The sequence below is a fragment of the Hemiscyllium ocellatum genome, chromosome 3, assembly GCF_020745735.1.
Source record: "Hemiscyllium ocellatum isolate sHemOce1 chromosome 3, sHemOce1.pat.X.cur, whole genome shotgun sequence".
Lineage (NCBI taxonomy): Eukaryota > Metazoa > Chordata > Chondrichthyes > Orectolobiformes > Hemiscylliidae > Hemiscyllium > Hemiscyllium ocellatum.
Window position 1 is genome coordinate 50,127,529 of NC_083403.1, and position 17,903 is coordinate 50,145,431.

The 17,903-nt window shown below is 37.9% G+C and overlaps 1 protein-coding gene across 4 annotated transcripts in view; it reads right to left on the reverse strand.

Moving 5' to 3' along the window:
• Positions 1–2,254: 2,254 nt before the first annotated feature.
• Positions 2,255–17,903, reverse strand: part of LOC132832121 (bcl-2-associated transcription factor 1-like) — a 71,839-nt gene continuing 56,190 nt past the window's right edge. The window contains exons 10-12 of one of the 4 annotated variants that reach the window (XM_060849858.1): positions 10,764–10,916; positions 9,722–9,950; positions 2,255–2,707 (exon numbers count right to left, since the gene is read on the reverse strand). In XM_060849858.1, coding sequence (XP_060705841.1) covers positions 2,664–2,707; positions 9,722–9,950; positions 10,764–10,916 — 426 coding nt within the window. In that variant the 3' untranslated portion in view covers positions 2,255–2,663. Of the gene's footprint in view, positions 2,708–9,721; positions 9,951–10,763; positions 10,920–17,903 lie in introns of all 4 variants that reach the window. The other 3 variants (XM_060849867.1, XM_060849850.1, XM_060849876.1) reach the window with 3 other exon arrangements.

A 17,903-nucleotide genomic window follows, 5' to 3' on the forward strand; every position in this document is an offset into this window, starting at 1 on the left:
CATTGTGACCCTTGTTCCCAGTAACTGAACCATCAAAAAACCATCTTATGCTACCCAAGTGACATCCCAACAATGTAAATAACAATGACAGCAGAATGAGGGAACTGTGAATTTTATTTAAAAAGGCAAACAAGGCATTAATTTCCAAATTCACACATTGTCCAATTATCATTTAAACCCTTTGTAGAATTGGAGTTATATAAAAGACCACAGTCACAACATCTCTCACCAAATATAAGTAAATAACAGGCAAAGTTTTCTAAATGTGGCTAGGACAAGGCATTCTATACAGCATGAATAATATTTCTAACTGCCCTAGCTAGAAATTTACAACTAATTGAAAGTGAAAAACTGGTGTTGTGAAACCAATATTTCCCCAGCTCCTGCTGTTCTAGATCTATAAATAGGTAACTGTATGATGGTAATGTATAATCACGTCATCACACCTCTGGGAACTGGTGGGACTTAAACCTGGGCCTGTAGACATGTTACGACACACCTCTACAGCAGGTAAAAGTTAAACCTATGCCTCTGGTCGTGAGGTAGGGCCACTACCAATGCACCTCAAGAACCCCAATGATAACTGCATGCTGTTTAAATGCATTTACAGAATGCAGAAGTAATACATTGTCTTTGCTGAAGGACATGTACTACATTCAGGCCATTCCTCCAAAAATAAATCACCCAAGTTTGTTTATCTGCAATACTATCTCATACATACTTGTGCCAGCAACAATTTTAAGGATACATCCTAATGGTATCACACAAATTATTGATAAAGTTGAAAAGCGAAGCTTTAACAAGGATTCCCTTTTAGAGTTCCTTCTGCAGAATTATTCCCTCTACACAAATGCAATAGACCTGTAGCTGAAAATTTGACTGCCAACCCCACAGGAGAGAAGGTGCTTAAGATCATGAGTTTGGGCACAGTAATTGGTAAAATCATCATAGAAAAGTTAAAAACCAGAAAACACCAAGGTAATTGGTAAAAGAACTAGAGATGAAAGGGAAACTTGTGGTAATGCAACAACAATTGGTTCAGATCTGGAAAGCACTGCCCACATGTGTGCTGGAATTATCTGAAAAGGTTTCCAGAACTGCAAGGGTACACAAGTTTTAAAATAGGCTGATCGGACTTGCTGAGTTGCCCCTGCAGAAAATCTGCATTCGATTGCCATATGCTATCCTTTTGTATCTTTATTCTTTCTGGAATGTGCACATTGTTGCTCATCCCTAGTTGCATTTGAATGGGATGGCTTACTAAGCCATTAAAGTCCAATTTAAATTAGAATGTGGCTGAACGATTCGTTTACCTTAACTTTTAGTTAAATAAATTATAATTGAAAAAGCATAAAAGTTTGCAAACCAATGGGAAACAAATTTTCTTTTGCGAGCAGCATAAACCAACCAGCTGGAGAGAAATGAACTTGACTCATTTGCTCACCAAAAATAAAGTACAGCCTTCTATACAACTAGAAAGTGCATTTATTGATATTTTATAGTTGATTTCTGATGACCATTTTTTGTTTCAAACAATGACTTACATTCGTATAATATCTTACCCAGAAGGTACAAAGGCACTTTTAAAAAAAAAATCAATCTGGCCATCAGATTATACACAGCAGAATTTTACAAATGAATGAAATAACTATGTCGTTATTGATAAATATTGGCCATACAAAACTCCTTCCTTTCTTTGAATGGATTGAGCTTCAACTAGGTGTGTCAGTGAATGCACAGTATTTGCCACAGTGGTGCACTGGATTATCAGCCCAAATAATGTTTTAAACTCTGGAGTGAGGTTTTAATGTGTAATGTTCGGACTTCAGAAGTGCTTTCAAATGAACCAAGTTGAAGCTGAGTATCTAGTAAAACTTGAATAATGTAACAGAATTCAATTTTCTTCCCTTCACTCTACATTCTTCTTCAGTGGTGAAGTTGATAACTTGCATAGATTGCATACTCCCAAAAATATTTGAATGGACGAATTATCAATTCAGTAATGTTTCCATCAGAGTTTGGACGAGCAAGGAAGGTGATGCTTATGGAGCAGCAAACAGCAGGAAAGTCCACAATCAGATCACCCACAGTCATACTGTATGGTGGAGCAGGTTCAGGGAGCCACATATCCTAACCCTGCAACTAATATGTTCTTAACGAAACAAGTTGGTCAGAAGTTACGCAAGAACAGAGTGGATGCCACGTGAAACAGTAGGCTACAACTCATTATTTAAAGAAAAGAGGAGACAAGGCAAATGTTTCAGTAAGTATTATTTGAGAAAGCCAAGAACAAAATGACAAAATACAGACAATTACAATAAAAAGGCCCAAACTTTTACTCCTTCAAATACAATACAAGATGTTTATTTTCTGAAACTGTGCTTTTTATAGTATATATTGATCATCCACTTCATTTAAGCCATGCAGTTATCAATATCTAAAAAATACTGCCTATATACTCAATACAGATAGTTCACAGCCAACAATTAAATTAGACATTAGACACTTAGTACCTTCAAAAACTAGAAGATTTTAATTCAGATTTACCAAGATGTTTTCCCCAATTAACATTAATATTTAATTAAAAGCTAATGTTAGGTAATAAATCAACGATCAATAAAGTGGTTGACGAAAATCCACTTGTACGATTCAGAGGGAGATGCTCATCTTATTCCTGCTGTTGGAAATAGTTTTAAATGTGATGTTCCTATGAATTAAACAGAAAAATTAACTATAGAACATATACAGAAAACAAAAATTGGAATCTGTCATCTTATAAAAGTAGATCATGAGGTGCTCAAAGTTTGTTAAATTTTCAGAGGCTAGCCCATTGTAATTTTTTTACATTTTCATTTTTCAAAAACTCAGTGCTTTTCATTCATAAATATCCATGATTAAGCCATTACATGATGGACAAAGTGGTATTCAGATTAATACAATATCACCAATAGCATTAAAAGTGTCTTGTCATTGTCGTCTTTTACAATTCATTTTAGATTAGATTAGATTAGATTAGGTTACTTACAGTGTGGAAACAGGCCCTTCGGCCCAACAAGTCCACATTGACCCGCCGAAGCGCAACCCACCCATACCCCTACATTTACCCCTAACACTACGGGCAATTTAGCATGGCCAATTCACCTGACTCGCACATCTTTGGACTGTGGGAGGAAACCGGAGCACCCGGAGGAAACCCGGGCAGACACGGGGAGAACGTGCAAACTCCACACAGTCAGTCGCCTGAGTCGGGAATTGAACCCGGGTCTCAGGCGCGGTGAGGCAGCAGTGCTAACCACTGTGCCACCATGCCACCCACTAGGCATTTTAAAATCCATAAATCATGCCTAATGTTTTAAATAATCTTCCCTGTACATTTTAGTATGACTACTATATTTTATTTTTCTTAAAATCTATTTCTGTTAATTTAAAAGCAAGCATTCAATTTTATAAAGTAATCATATGCTCTCCCTTCTTATTCCTGTCATTTTCAAACTATTTCTAATTACTTCAAAATAAACCCATATTGCTCAGTTCTTAGAACTGTCTGACAAACCAGATTATCGCAGTGTCAAAGACTCCTCACTGTAGATATGAGATATTGACAGTGTAAAATATATTATTGAAATGAACATATATCAATACATAACAAAATGAACAATTTAAATGGTGTAAAAAATGCTATTTAAAGTAAACTTTTTTAGGCAATGTTAGTTCCCAAAATAAACATTTAAAGTTTGTTACCAAATGTTATCACATATGTAAATCATCAAACAAATTAAGCTTGCTGTCACAAGTTTTATAATAATTGTGTTAATGTAAAACTTCCAATTAAAGGATGATCTTAAAATGATGCAAACAAAATCTGCAGTTTGAAATTCAAATAAGCAACTTTAGGAATGATCAAAATAAAAGCTCTTAATTTGCTTGTTTCACCAGGCAATTTTACTATACTTTGAATTTATTTTCTATAAGTTACAATTAGGTTGATAATTAGTTTAGCAAGGGTAATTGACCCATAATACCATCATAGCAATGGAATAAAATCTAAAATATAGTAATATATTCTATACCACAAAATTGTCATTTAATTAAGGTTCTTTTAATCCAAAAAAACGTACACCGGGTTTCAAAAATACTACTGCAAATGTGTTGCTGGTCAAAGCACAGCAGGCCAGGCAGCATCTCAGGAATAGAGAATTCACCTGAGATGCTGCCTGGCCTGCTGTGCTTTGACCAGCAACACATTTGCAGCTGTGATCTCCAGCATCTGCAGACCTCATTTTTTTATTCAAAAATACTACAACAGTTTACATTAAAGCCTTTCATAGGTTGTTAAATAACCACCAGATCCTTGGTACAAAGGAGACAATTTTGTCCAATGAATACTGTAATCATTATCCTACTCTATTAACAAACAAACATAACACTTCCAGAAATCTGAGAACTATTCAAACTAGGAGTCCGTTAGCAGCAAAATACCTTGTCCGAGCAACCGGGTTTGAGGGAAATTAAGCCAGGATTCATACTTCTCGTTATCTGAAGTATGAATGTCAGGAAATGATCAGACTCTATTGTAATGTATCATTCCTTAAGTGGACAAACAACCTTGTCTAGCTGCAAAAATGATAACTTACATAGAAAAGAACATAGAAAAATACAGCGCAGTACAGGCCCTTCGGCCCTCGATGTTGCGCCGATCAGATCCTACCTAACCTACACTAGCCCAATAACTTCCATATGCCTATCCAATGCCTGCTTAAATGACCATAAAGAGGGAGAGTTCACCACTGCTACTGGCAGGGCATTCCATGAACTCACAACCCACTGTGTAAAGAATCTACCCCTAACATCTGTCCTATACCTACCACCCCTTAATTTAAAACTGTGTCCCCTAGTAACAGCTGACTCCATTAGCGGTAAAAGGTTCTGTGTCTACCCTATCTAAACCCCTAATCATCTTATACACCTCTATCAAATCTCCCCTAAACCTTCTTTTCTCCAATGAGAACAGGCCCAAGTGCCTCAGCCTTTCCTCATACGATCTTCCTACCATGCCAGGCAACATCCTGGTAAACCTCCTCTGCACTCGTTCCAATGCCTCCACATCCTTCCTATAGTATGGCGACCAAAACTGCACACAATACTCCAGATGAGGCCACACCAGAGTCTTATACAACTGCAACATGACCTCAGGACTCCGGAACTCAATTCCTCTACCAATAAAGCCCAGTACACCATATGCCTTCCTCACAGCACTATTTACCTGGGTGGCAACTTTCAGAGATCTGTGTACATGGACACCAAGATCCCTCTGCTCATCCACACTACCAAGTAGCCTACCATTAGCCCAGTAATCCATCTTCTTGTTACTCCTACCAAAGTGAATGACTTCACACTTAGCTACATTGAATTCCATCTGCCACCTTTCTGCCCAGCTCTGCAACCTATCTATATCCCGCTGTAACCTGCCACATCCTTCTTCACTGTCCACAACTCCACCGACCTTTGTCATCCGCAAACTTGCTCACCCAACTTTCAAGCCCCTCCTCTAGATCATTTATAAAGATGACAAACAGCAACGGTCCCAAAACAGATCCCTGTGGTACACCGCTAGTAACTGCACTCCAAGATGAACCTAGTCCATCAACTACTACCCTCTGTCTCCTTCCAGCCAGCCAATTCCTAATCCAAACCTCTAATGCACCCTCAATGCCATACCTCCGTAGTTTTTGCATTAGCCTACCGTGGGGTACCTTATCGAACGCCTTGCTAAAATCCATATACACCACATCTACTGCTTTACCCTCATCCACCTCCTTAGTCACCTTCTCAAAGAACTCAATAAGGTTTGTGAGGCACGACCTGCCCTTCACAAAACCATGCTGACTATCCTTGATCACATTATTCCTATCCAGATAACTTCCTCTAGGGCTGGGTACTGCAAGAACCTGAGTGCCCATAGAAACTTACCCTAGTGAACTCTTTTAGGAGAAGAGGAAGGAAATGAGAAAAAAAAAGAGAGAATGGAGTGGACTTGAGGGAAAATGCAATATAACTTGTCCCTTCTCCATTCATTTTCCACAATAATGAAACAGGGCACAGTTAATTAAAAAGATGGTTCTCTTCAACACTACTTTTGTAAATCAATGCAGGAACATTATTTAACCAAAAACTTACTGTCTTTAATGCATCAAGCAGATAAAATAAACAATTAAACTTAGACATGTTAAACTACTACTGTTCGGAGCACTATTCCTGGTTCAATATGAAATTAACATGAAACTTAAATACACTTAATTCTTTCACATTCCATTTCAATTTTATTTGCTTTTTTGCTCCTGTGCTGTTTAAAGTAGTTTCACAGTCAGTGCATGTATCCTAAGTATTACTACGTGTAATTAATTAGGACAGAAGGGAGAACTTCATTTTAGCCTCACCAATCCATTTGCTGTCTTAAATTGTGTTTTAATAAACAAATTTCTACAGATAAACAAAAATGCAAAGGCTAAAATAGCTGCAATCAATGCAGTTGCAACTGCAAGTCTAAATCTTAGGTCCAAAGTACAGAGATCTTCAGCGAGCAGAAAGGAGTAATCTGTGGTAAATTTAAAATTATGGAGCACATATTGATATTGTATACCGCAAAGCATAGATAAGGGCTGTCAACACACGTGCTGTGTTGCCAGTTGCTTTATGTCCTGGTGGATTAGAATTTTCTTAAGTCAGGAAAACTGCCTTGAAAATTTAACACAAACAATGACTTCCCAAAACTCATTCCATCTTGCTGCTATGGAAAGGAGGTAGTGCATGAGATTGAGATGGGAGTTGCATGTGACCCAGGATTACATGCAGAATTGTGAGCTGTAGCAGCAATGCAGTGGGCAGGAATTACGTTGGAAGAGATGCTGTTGGTGGCAGTGCGAGTGTTTATAATTGTGGTTAAACAGTGACGGTCTGCATCCGAATGGTCCGGAGGGTGGGGGGGCGGGCGGGGGGAAGAGAAAGAGAGAGAGGAAAAAAAAAAGAGATATTCCACAGGTATACTATGGAGCTGGGGGAGGAGCAGATTTGGTCCTTTATAGAATATTTTTCAGAACCTCTATCAAAGGTCTATACAGTTGCCCAGGACATGAGAGAACATAGTTGTAGAGTAATAATCATTTTTGTTCACCTTTAGAAAGGGTATTATTGTTAAGCACTTCAGAGATGGCTCACCTGACCTAGAATGAATGGGTCACATGTTGAGTTAAGGTTAAGCATGTTTGTAGAATGGCAGACTGGAGGCCTGTGACAGGGATGTGCCACAAGTTGTGGTGCTGGGTCCACTGTTTTTCGTGAATGATATCAATGACATTGAGGTATAGTTAGTAAGTTTGCAGATGATACCAAAATTGGTGGTGTATTGGGCAATGAAGGTTAACTCAGAGTACAATGGGATCTTGATCAAATGGGCCAAGGAGTGGCAGATGGAGTTTAATTTAGATAAATGGAAGATGCTGCATTTTGGAAAGGCAAATCAGAGTAGGACTTATACACTTAATGGTAAGGTCCTGGGGAGTGTTGCTGAACAAAGAAACCTTGGAGTTTAGGTTCATAATTCCTTGAAAGTGGAGTTGCAGACAGATAAGATAGTGAAGGAGGCATTTGGTATGCTTTCCTTTATTAGTCAGAGTATTGAGTACAGGAGTTGGGAGGTCATGTTGAGGCTGCACAGGACATAGGTTAGGCCACTTTTGGAATATTGAGTGCAATTCTGATCTCCCTCCTATCGAAAGAATGTTGTGAAACTTCGAAGGATTCAGAAAAGATTTATAAGCATGTTGCCAGGGTTGGAGGGTTTGAACTATAGGGAGAAGTTGAATAGGTTGGGACTGTTTTCCCTGGAGCATCAGAGGCTGAGCAGTGACTTTATAGAATTTTATAAAATCATGAGGAACATGGATAGGGTAAATAGACAAAGTATTTTCTCTGAGGTGGGGCAGGGCGAGGGGAAAAATTTGAAAAGGGAGCCAAGGGGCAACTTTTTCCTTGCAAAGATTGGTGATGTATGGAATGAGCTGCCAGTGAAAATGGCGAGGCTGGTACAATTACAACATTTAAAAAGCAATTGGATGGGTATATGAATAGGAAAGTTTAGAGTGGTATGGACCAAGTGCTGGCAAACGGACTAGATTAATTTATGCTATCTGGTCAGCATAGATGAGTTGGACTGAAAAGTCTGTTTCCATGCTATACATCTCCATGACTCTTAATTATCAAAAGGCTGAAATGATCTTACAGGAAAACAGGATCCAGAGAGATCTTGACAGGCAGGATGCTGGAAGGATGTTTCCCCCTTGCAGGGAGTCTAGGACCAGGGGACTGGGGTTTAAAAATTAGGGGTCTCACATTCAAGATGGAACAGAATTGTTTCCTTCAGAGATCTTTCGTCAGTGAAGTTCTCTTCCATAGAGCACAATGGAAACCAAGTCATTATATATACTCAAGGCCAAGTTATATATTTGATTGTCAACAGAGTCCAAGGTTATGTGGGACTGACAGGAAAGTGGAAGTAAAGCCATAGTCATATCAACCATCATCCTTGAGAGCAGAGAAGACACAAAGGCTGACTAACCTATTCTTGCTCCATATCGCTTTGCTCAAAAAAGTGAAATGTATATCAATTTTTACCCTACTAGAACCCAAACAGATTTTGCTAAATGGTGCCTATGCAAAGAGGCAGGAAATCCGATTAGGCTCGAAACATTGAGGAGCCCAAATTTAAAAGACTACAGATAAAATCTTTTTGATTGAAATTTTCAATGTTATTGATATAATTAGTCTCTGCATTATCTAATCATACAGAAAAGTTAGTTTGGTAATGTTGGTAGACCATTTAGTAATTGCTTTCCAAAAATTGTTAGTCCTATGTATATTTAGGATCCCTGTCCTTCAAATAATTTTGCATGGTAATCATGATATTTGACACCAGCAGTTTGTATTGGAACAGATAATTATCTAAGGATTTAGCTGTAAACTAAGATAGAGTCATCAGATCATCATGATACATTGCACAAGTTGCATTTGATATTCCATGAGTTTCAGATCTTTCTGTCACAAATACTTCAATGTAGGCACAGAACATTTAAACTCCTAGAGCAAAATATTAACAGGCAAGAAATTTACCTGTAATTTTGAGTTATACGATTCTTCATAGCAATCAATTTGGCATCTTTTAATTTTCAGAGTTGGAAAATATTTCATTTTAACATTTGCACAAAAGGGTGTAAATAAAATTATGCTTTTGTAGACAAGACCTGTAGAAATTTCAATATTGCTCATACCTTAAAAAGAATACTGTCTGTACAGACATTTAATTGAAACTGGATCTGTGACTACTAGATACACAGCACATTTCAAAGTGAATCAGAAAAGGACAGTTTACTGTCACCTCCACATATAGCATAGGTCTGAATGGCTATAGCAATCTATATTCAATTCTTGACCTAGCTACCAGCTGAAGCAGAAAACAGACTGTTCCACCTAAATAGGATAGACCCCCTGATGCACTGATGAAAGCAGCTACCAATATGGCTATCTGGGTAGGGTTGTGGCCTGGACCTCCTCTCCTCCCAGCTGCAGAAGAAAATGTGAAGGGAAGTTAACAAAAACAGAAATTTTGTTGAAACATGTTTAAATACAATTTTTTTTTAGAAAATCCAAGTGTTAATCCAGCTCTCACCAAAAAAATATACCTTTTCCTCTTTGTGTCTGTCCTTTCTCTCCTCTTCATCTTCTATTCCTCCATTTTCTTCCTCCTCCTTTTCATCGCTTCCCTGATATTTGTCATGTGTCCACTTTGGACTGCTGCTCGATTTTTTGAAAATAAATCGCCCACGTCCTCTTGGAAAAGTACCTCGCCCCCTTCCCCTTTTGGCCCAGTAATCCACCCCATCATCTCTGTCATCATGCTACCATGAAGAGAGAAAAGAACAGGAAATACTTCACCATTTTAATCAGGTTATTTCTTTTTTTGTTCTGGAATTCCCCCACCAGATTGTCGTTTACTCATACAGGTAAGAACAGCTACATGCAAACCTATCATTAAAAAGTATACTGACTACTGTAACAATCTGAACTACTACTAATTTAAATATGCATTAGGTCCAAGCTAACTTCATTAAATATACACGAGTAGTCATCAGAAATACTGGGCAAAATGCTACAGGGTGAGCAATCTTAGCTCATAAGAAGCTGAGCATAAAACCTGAACAAATATAAATATTAAAACACACTTCTTCGAGCTGGCATAAATTAAATATTGAACATTCAAGAAGTATCAACAAAGATGTCAATTATTAGAGTGGTAGCTACCGACTACTTTATTTCTTGATTAGAATATTTCATAATAACTGTAGTCAAAGCCCAGAAATGGTCTCATGAGAAATTGGCAACATTTTATCCACCCTTAAGACATTCCTTATTTGACAATCCATGCATAATAGCTGCAAGTGAAGTTGGGAAACCATTTTTTACATGACTGAATATTTTCAAAATATAGCTTCAATTATTCTAAACTAATATTTATAAATCAATTTCAGTATTGATAGCAATGTGCACAGTCCCCATGACTGAAGAAATATTACAACAGCAGCAGATTTACAATATTCATTTAGCATAACAGACAACAAAATCCCCACTTAACTCCTAAGCAAACCAATGTTGCCACATCTGGGGGCAAAATAAAAAGCAACAAATTCTTAGAACAGATTGCCAATACCCACCAAGAAGTATTTCTTGCTCTTTGGAGTATATTCAGGATCCCACTCTTCCTCCTTGGATCGCTTTTGAAAATTTGGGTTTGCAGTACTGGTGGAAACAGTACTCGAACCAGAGAAAGTTCCTCTGGCTCTCCCTCTGCCACCTCTTATTCGAAACTGCTAAATGGTCAAAACACAGAATCTATTAGATGCTTTTTCAGTTGCATTTACTTTCAGCAAAATATTTTAGAAAGTAAATCAAAAGTGGGGGGAGATAAAAGCTAGTCAAGGAGGCTTGATGGAATTGAAAAAACAGATCAGTCATTGCTATAATTAACAATCCTGATTCAGTGAAACAAAACTTAATATTTTCTGCTTTTAAAACTTTATATTCTTTTCTCTTCTTTGACCTTCATCGTATTCTACTTATTTTCTATTACATTACCAGATCATTTCAATGAAAGCCTCAGAACTTTGCGCCGTGGTTATAACTCATCCTGCATTCGCAAGAATTATTTTAAAATGTTTTATGTGAAATTGAACTTGTATAATATAAATTTACAAGAATGAATCCTGAACCTAGGTTTATAAGAATGGATACCAAGAACATTGCAAGGTAGTCATTTTAAAATTTCAGAAACCATCATTAGAGAGAGGAAGCTAGCAAGAACTGACTGAAAGCACAGGTTGCACTGAACAATTTAAAAATGTAACATTTGGTTGAAATATATAGCTGGAGCTGCACTGCCATGGAACAAAAACAAATTCAAATTCAGCCAGTTTAAGTTATGCTCCAGATACAAAATCCAATCGAATTTGAATTTCACTGTTTGGGATGACGTCAAACCAATGAAATGATCAGGTGTTTTGAGGTATAAAACTGGACATTTTGAACAGTTAGGGGGAGAACAATAAAGAGCTGCCAAGCAACAACTACCAGCAAAGTAACTCTTTGAAAGGTACCTGTCCATAAGAAATGGAAATGCAAAGAAATAGAAGTGCACCCAGCCCCCATAATTCAATTTGTAAATTCATCTTGTTTGTGACTGTTATGACACTGGGTATCCCCTTTGCTAATTTCAACCTGACACACAGAGAAGCTCACCTCAAACACTGAAGTCGACGTTGAGAAATCTATCGAGAAAATTCAACATCCGGAGATGACAATTGGATTTGAAAGTGATTTGTCATAGATTTAAGAGGGAATTTATTGGAAGCATTGTAGAGTAGGAGGTAAAAGATAGGTTTAAGAGAAAGGAATTGTAAGTAACTGTTGTTTTAATTTTCTCTGTTGTACTTAAAGAATAAACCTTAATTTTTACTTTAAATAGTGACCTCTGGGATAGTTCTTTGCCTCTTAAAATTTAACAGATTATAGCATGAGGTGAGCTTCTCTGTGTGTCAGGTTGAAATTAGCAAAGGGGTTTACACAGTGTCATAACAATCATAAACAAGATGAATTTACTAATTGAATTATGGGGGCTGGGTGCACTTTTATTTCTTTGCATTTCCAGTGGTAAGTGTCACAGCAGAAACATGTAGTAGATGATCCTTATTTTGAAGAACATTTCTTTGAAGGCTTAATGATTTGTTAACATTTGTTTACCAGTATTTAGCCTGGCAACCTCTTCTCAACTGATTTTGTGCTTTATAACAGTGTTCATTATCTTATAAGTTATATAAAGGCTCAATATCATTGCAGTTTATACAAGGCTATAACTGTAAGTGCCTATAAAGATATTTCAATCTGACTCACTTACAGATGGGTAGTATGTTTTCATTTCTGCTACATATTATTACGCCAAAAAATTATTTCTTCTACATACATTCGTATGAATCATTTGGAGCAAACAAAGTAATGACAAATCTTAAATGTATATGTGGCTTTGCTCATGTTCCTGGTCATCTTCCCAATAGTGAAAAATATTTTTTTCTCAAAAACAAAATGAACAGAAATAATACAGTACTGTATGACTGTGACAAAGCCCAGCACCTCCCAAAACAAATTTAAAAACAATGTGAATATTAATAAACTGAAATGATCGTTGCTTTTCAGTCTTGCAACATAGGTAAAGATGATATTCAGCAGGCAAGACTTTTATATCATTAATATGGTCCTTAGTGTCATAGAATGATGAATACCACTCATATTCATAATTAATACTATGTCAAATTTCCAACTCCTCAGTAAGAAAACAACTATGGAAACTTGAATATGCAATCATTATTCCACTCAAATAGACCAAAGTGGGATGGATTAAATTCTCCAACATGGTTGATGATTGCTGAGAAGCAGGCTGTATAAACTTTTCACCTTGCACTCATCAGAACACATTACAGGATGACAAATTTCAAAGGAAACTATAATTTATACAGCATGAGAAATACAGGAGCTAACTGGCTTGCAAGTACGCTGTGATCGGTGGAACCATTCCCTGTAGAATGCACCAGGCAACAGTGTTTCCCCAGGTTTTTGTTTAAATGAAACTTGCTATTCTTACAATTGTTCTGATGAGTATAAAACAAAAAAACTTCAACTGCATGTCTCTTTTTCTCAACAACCAACTGTTACTGGTGACATAATATTCTAAGATCAAGAGTACAGATCACAGCAGTACTGTGATATATTGACTAGTTAGATTGTAAACAATTAGATATGATAAAAGATGTTTAAGTTAAATTTAACATTCCAATACAGCAGTTAAAATATTTATCTATTAGCTGAGGCACAAAGTCACAAAGGATTAGAGTTCATACTTGCAGCGTTAATAATAAACAAGGCATTTTGCAAGGCAATAATAAACAAAGCAAGAACATTTGAAGAGGACTCGTCTACTGAGGTAGTATGGGCTGAGATTAAAAACAGGAAAGGAGAGGTCATCCTGTTGGTGTTTTCTACTGGCATCCAAAAAGTTCCAGAGATGTAGAGGAAAGGATTGCAAAGATGATTCTGGATAGGACTGAAAATAACAGTAGTTGTTATGGGGGCCTTTAACTTTCTTAATATTGACTGGAAATGCTTCGATGGGTCAGTTTTTGTCCAATGTGTGCAGGAGGGTTTCTTGACGCAGTATGTAGACAAGCCAACAAGAGGCTAAGCCGCATTGGATTTGGTACTGGGTAATGAACCAGGCCAGGTGTTAGATTTGGAGGTAAGTGAGCACTTTGGTGATAATGACCACAATTCAGTTAGGTTTAATTTAGCGATGGAAAGGGACAGAGCAAAAGTTATAGTTGTGCGAAAGGCAATTATGGTGCAATTAGAAAAGATTTAGAATGCACAGGAAGGGAAAGGAAATTGCAGGGCACAACTGAAAAGTGGAGCTTGTTCAAGGAACAGCTACTGCAGGTCCTTGATAAGCATGTAACAGTCAGGCAGGGAGGAAGTGGTCGAGTGAGGGAACCATGGTTTACTAAAGAAATTTAATCTAGTTAGCAGGAAGAAAGATGAGACATGAAAGTTCAGTTAGGGTGTTTGACTGTTCTAAGTTAGCTAGGAAAGACCTCAAGAGAGAGCTAAGAGGAGCAGGGGACCTGAGAAGTCCTTGGCAGACAGAATCAAGGAAAACCCGAAAGCTTTCAATACGTATATCAGGAATAAAAGAATGACTAGAGTAAGATTAAGGCCAGTCAAGGACAATTATAGGAAGTTGTGCGTGGAGTCCAAACAGATAGGAGAGGCGCTAAATGAATATTTTGTCAGTATTCACACAGGAAAGAGACAATGTTGTCGAGGGGAACACTGAGATACAGGCTATTAGACTAGATGGAATTGACGTTCACAAGGAGGTGTTAGCAATTCTGGAAAGTGTGACAATAGGTAAGTCCCCTGGACAAGATGGGATTTATCCTAGGATTTTCTGGGAAGCTACGGAGGAGATTGCAGTACCTTTGGCTTTGATCTTTATTATGTCATTGTCTACAGGAATAGTGCCAGAAGACTGGAGGATAGCAAATGTTGTCCTCTTGTTCAAGAAAGGGAGTAGAGACAAACCTGGTAATTATAGACCTGTGAGCCTTACTCCAGTTGTGGGCAAAGTATTGGTAAAGATTATAAGAGATAGGATCCATTATCACTTAGAAAGGAATAATTTGACTGGGGATAGTCAACACGGTTTCGCGAAGGGTAGGTTGTGCCTCACAAACCTTATTGAGTTCTTTGAAAAGGTGAACAAACAGGTGGATGAGGGTGAAGCGGTTGATGTGGTGTATATGGATTTCAGTTAAGCATTTCGTAAGGTCCCCCGGGGTAGGCTAGACTATTGAGAAAATATGGAGACATGTGATGGAGGGTGATTTAGCGGTTTGGATCAGAAATTGGCTCGTTAAAAGAAGACAGAGGGTGGTGGATGATGGGAAATGTTCATCCTTCAGTTCAGTTACTAGTGGTATACCGCAAGGATCTGTTTTGGGGCCACTGCTGTTTGTCATTTTTATAAATGATTTGGATAAGGGCGTAGAAGTATGGATCAGTAAACGTGCAGATGACATTAAAGTCGGTGGAGTTGTGGGCAGTGTGGAAGGATGTTGGAGGTTACACAGGAACATAGATAAGCTGCAGACCTGGGCTGCAAAGAGGCAAATGGAGTTTAATGTGAAAAAGTGTGAGGTGATTCACTTTGGAAGGAATAACAGGAATTGAGTACTGGGATAAAGGGAAGATTTTTGGTAGTGTGGATGAGCAGAGAGATCTCAGTGTCGATGTGCATAGATCCCTGATAGTTGCCACCCAGATTGATGGGGTTCGATGTGTTAGCTTTTATTGGTAGAGGCATTGAGTTTCAGAGCCATGAGGTCACACTGCAGCTGCACAAAACTCTGATGCGGCTACAGTTGGAGTACTGCCTACAGTTCTGGTCGCACATTACAGGAAGAATGTAGAAGCACTGGAAAGGGTGCAGAGGAGATTTACCATGATGTTTCTTGGTATAGAGGATGGTCTTATGAAGAAAGACTAAGGGACTTGAGGCTGTTTTCATGAGAGAGAAGAGGTTAAGAGGTGACTTAATAAAGGCATACAAGATGATCAGAGGATTAGATAGGGTGGACAATGAGAGCCTTTTTCCTCAGATGGTGATGGCAAGCATGAGGGGGCAGAGCTTTAAACTGGGGATGATAGATATAGGACAGATGTCAGAGGTAGGTTCTTTACTCCGGGATTAATAAAGGCATGGAATGCTCTGCCTGCAACAGTAGTAGACTCACCAGCTTTAAGGGCATTTAAATAGTCATTGAATAAATATATCAATGATAATGGAATAATATAGGTTAAATTTGCTTCAGATCGATTTCATAGGTCGGCACAATATCGAGTGCTGAAGGGCCTGTACTGTGCTGTATTGTTCTATGTTCAAAGGCAGAAGTAGATCATGTGGCTCCTCAAGCCTGTTCATGATGTGGCCTTAATTATACTTTTCTACATCTCCTCTATAACCTTCAACTCCCCTGTCAAATCAAAAACCTGTCTAACTTCAATGACCCAGCTTCCACCACTCGCTGGAAAAGAGAATCACAAACACTAACATTCTTCAGAGAAAATTAATTCCACATCCCAATATTAAATGGAAGACCCCTTATTTTGAAACAGCATTCACAAATTTCTAGATTCTCCCATAGAAGAAACATTTTTAATCTATCTTGTCAAGCCATGTCAGAATCATTTTTTTTCCAATTAGAAGCATGCAAGATGATCTTAACTCCAACATACATATGACAACCTGTTAAACCTTTCCACACGGGTCAACTTTTTTTTTAAATCCCAGGAATGAGCTGACTCATTCTCTTAAAATATATCCCTCTTTAAAGTAAGGAACTAAAACCGTATACAGTATTCCAGATGCTGTCTTATCAAAGCCCCTTTTCAGCTACAGGAAAACCTCTGTATATCCTGTTCCTCCTATCAGTCACCCCACCTTTGCAACGTTCAATTTGCCTTCTTAAATACTTGTAGTACTAGCATTTTGACTTTGTGCTTCATGAAAAAGGACACCCAGATCCTTGTGTACTGTAGCATTTTAATCTCTTTCCATTTATGTAATATTCTGCTTTTATTATTCTCCTTACCAAAGTGGAATGACATTTTCCCATTTCCCAAATTTGTGCCCTTTAAAATTATCCACTGCAGACTTATTGTATCCTCAAACTTTTTCAACCTCTCGTGAGACAGAAACACAGGATCAGAAGCAGACCACTAAGTTTATTGAGTCTGCCCTGCCATTTAACACAATCATAACTGACCAATAACTTCAATGTCTTTTATCTATCCTATCCCCAAAACCCTGTATGATGCTAATCAGAAATCTGTCAAACATTCTGAAAAACTGAGCAACCACATCTTGGGTAGAGAATTCCTAATGTTCACAACTCAAGAGTAAAAGGATTTCATCTCATCTTGCACCTAAATGACATCCCCCTTATTTTTAAAATTGTGTCCCCTGGTTCTAGACTCGCCCAAAACTCGGACTATAACCTGGTGTCATGTGACTTCCAACTTTGTCAACCTCAGTCCAATACTGGCATCTCCACATTTTCACAACTCTTGTACTCAAACCCTCCTGCAATTAGGGCTGATTTCCCATTAGCCTTCCTAATAGTTTGCAGCACCTGCACATTAGCCTTCAGTAATGTATTGTCAGACACCCAAGTCACTTTGCAGACCTAAACTTTCCAACCTCTTACCATTTAGGAAATACTTTACCTGTTCTTCCTACCAAATTGAATAATCTTACATTTTTCCACATTCTCTTCCATTTACAAAGCATATCCAAATCCTCAAGGCTACTTTACATCTACTTCAAAATACACATCAACACTTAGCTCAACTGTAAATTTGAAACTATTAATTTGGTCCCCACCTCCAAAATCACTAATATATATCGTGAACAGCTGGGTCGCAAGTACTGTTCACAACATCTTAAAACAAAACTCCAAGCTCATCGAGACACTTCACATTCACAAATCCATGATAACCGTGCCCAGTCAAATCATTATTATCCAAAATTATTTATCTCACAGTCATAGTCATAGATGTACAGCACAGAAACAGACTCTTCGGTCCAAACTGTCCATGCCGACCAGATATCCTAAATTAATCCAGTCCCATTTGCAAGCATTTGGGCCTTTAACCCAGTCTTATTCATATACCAGCAGGATGCCTTTTAAAAC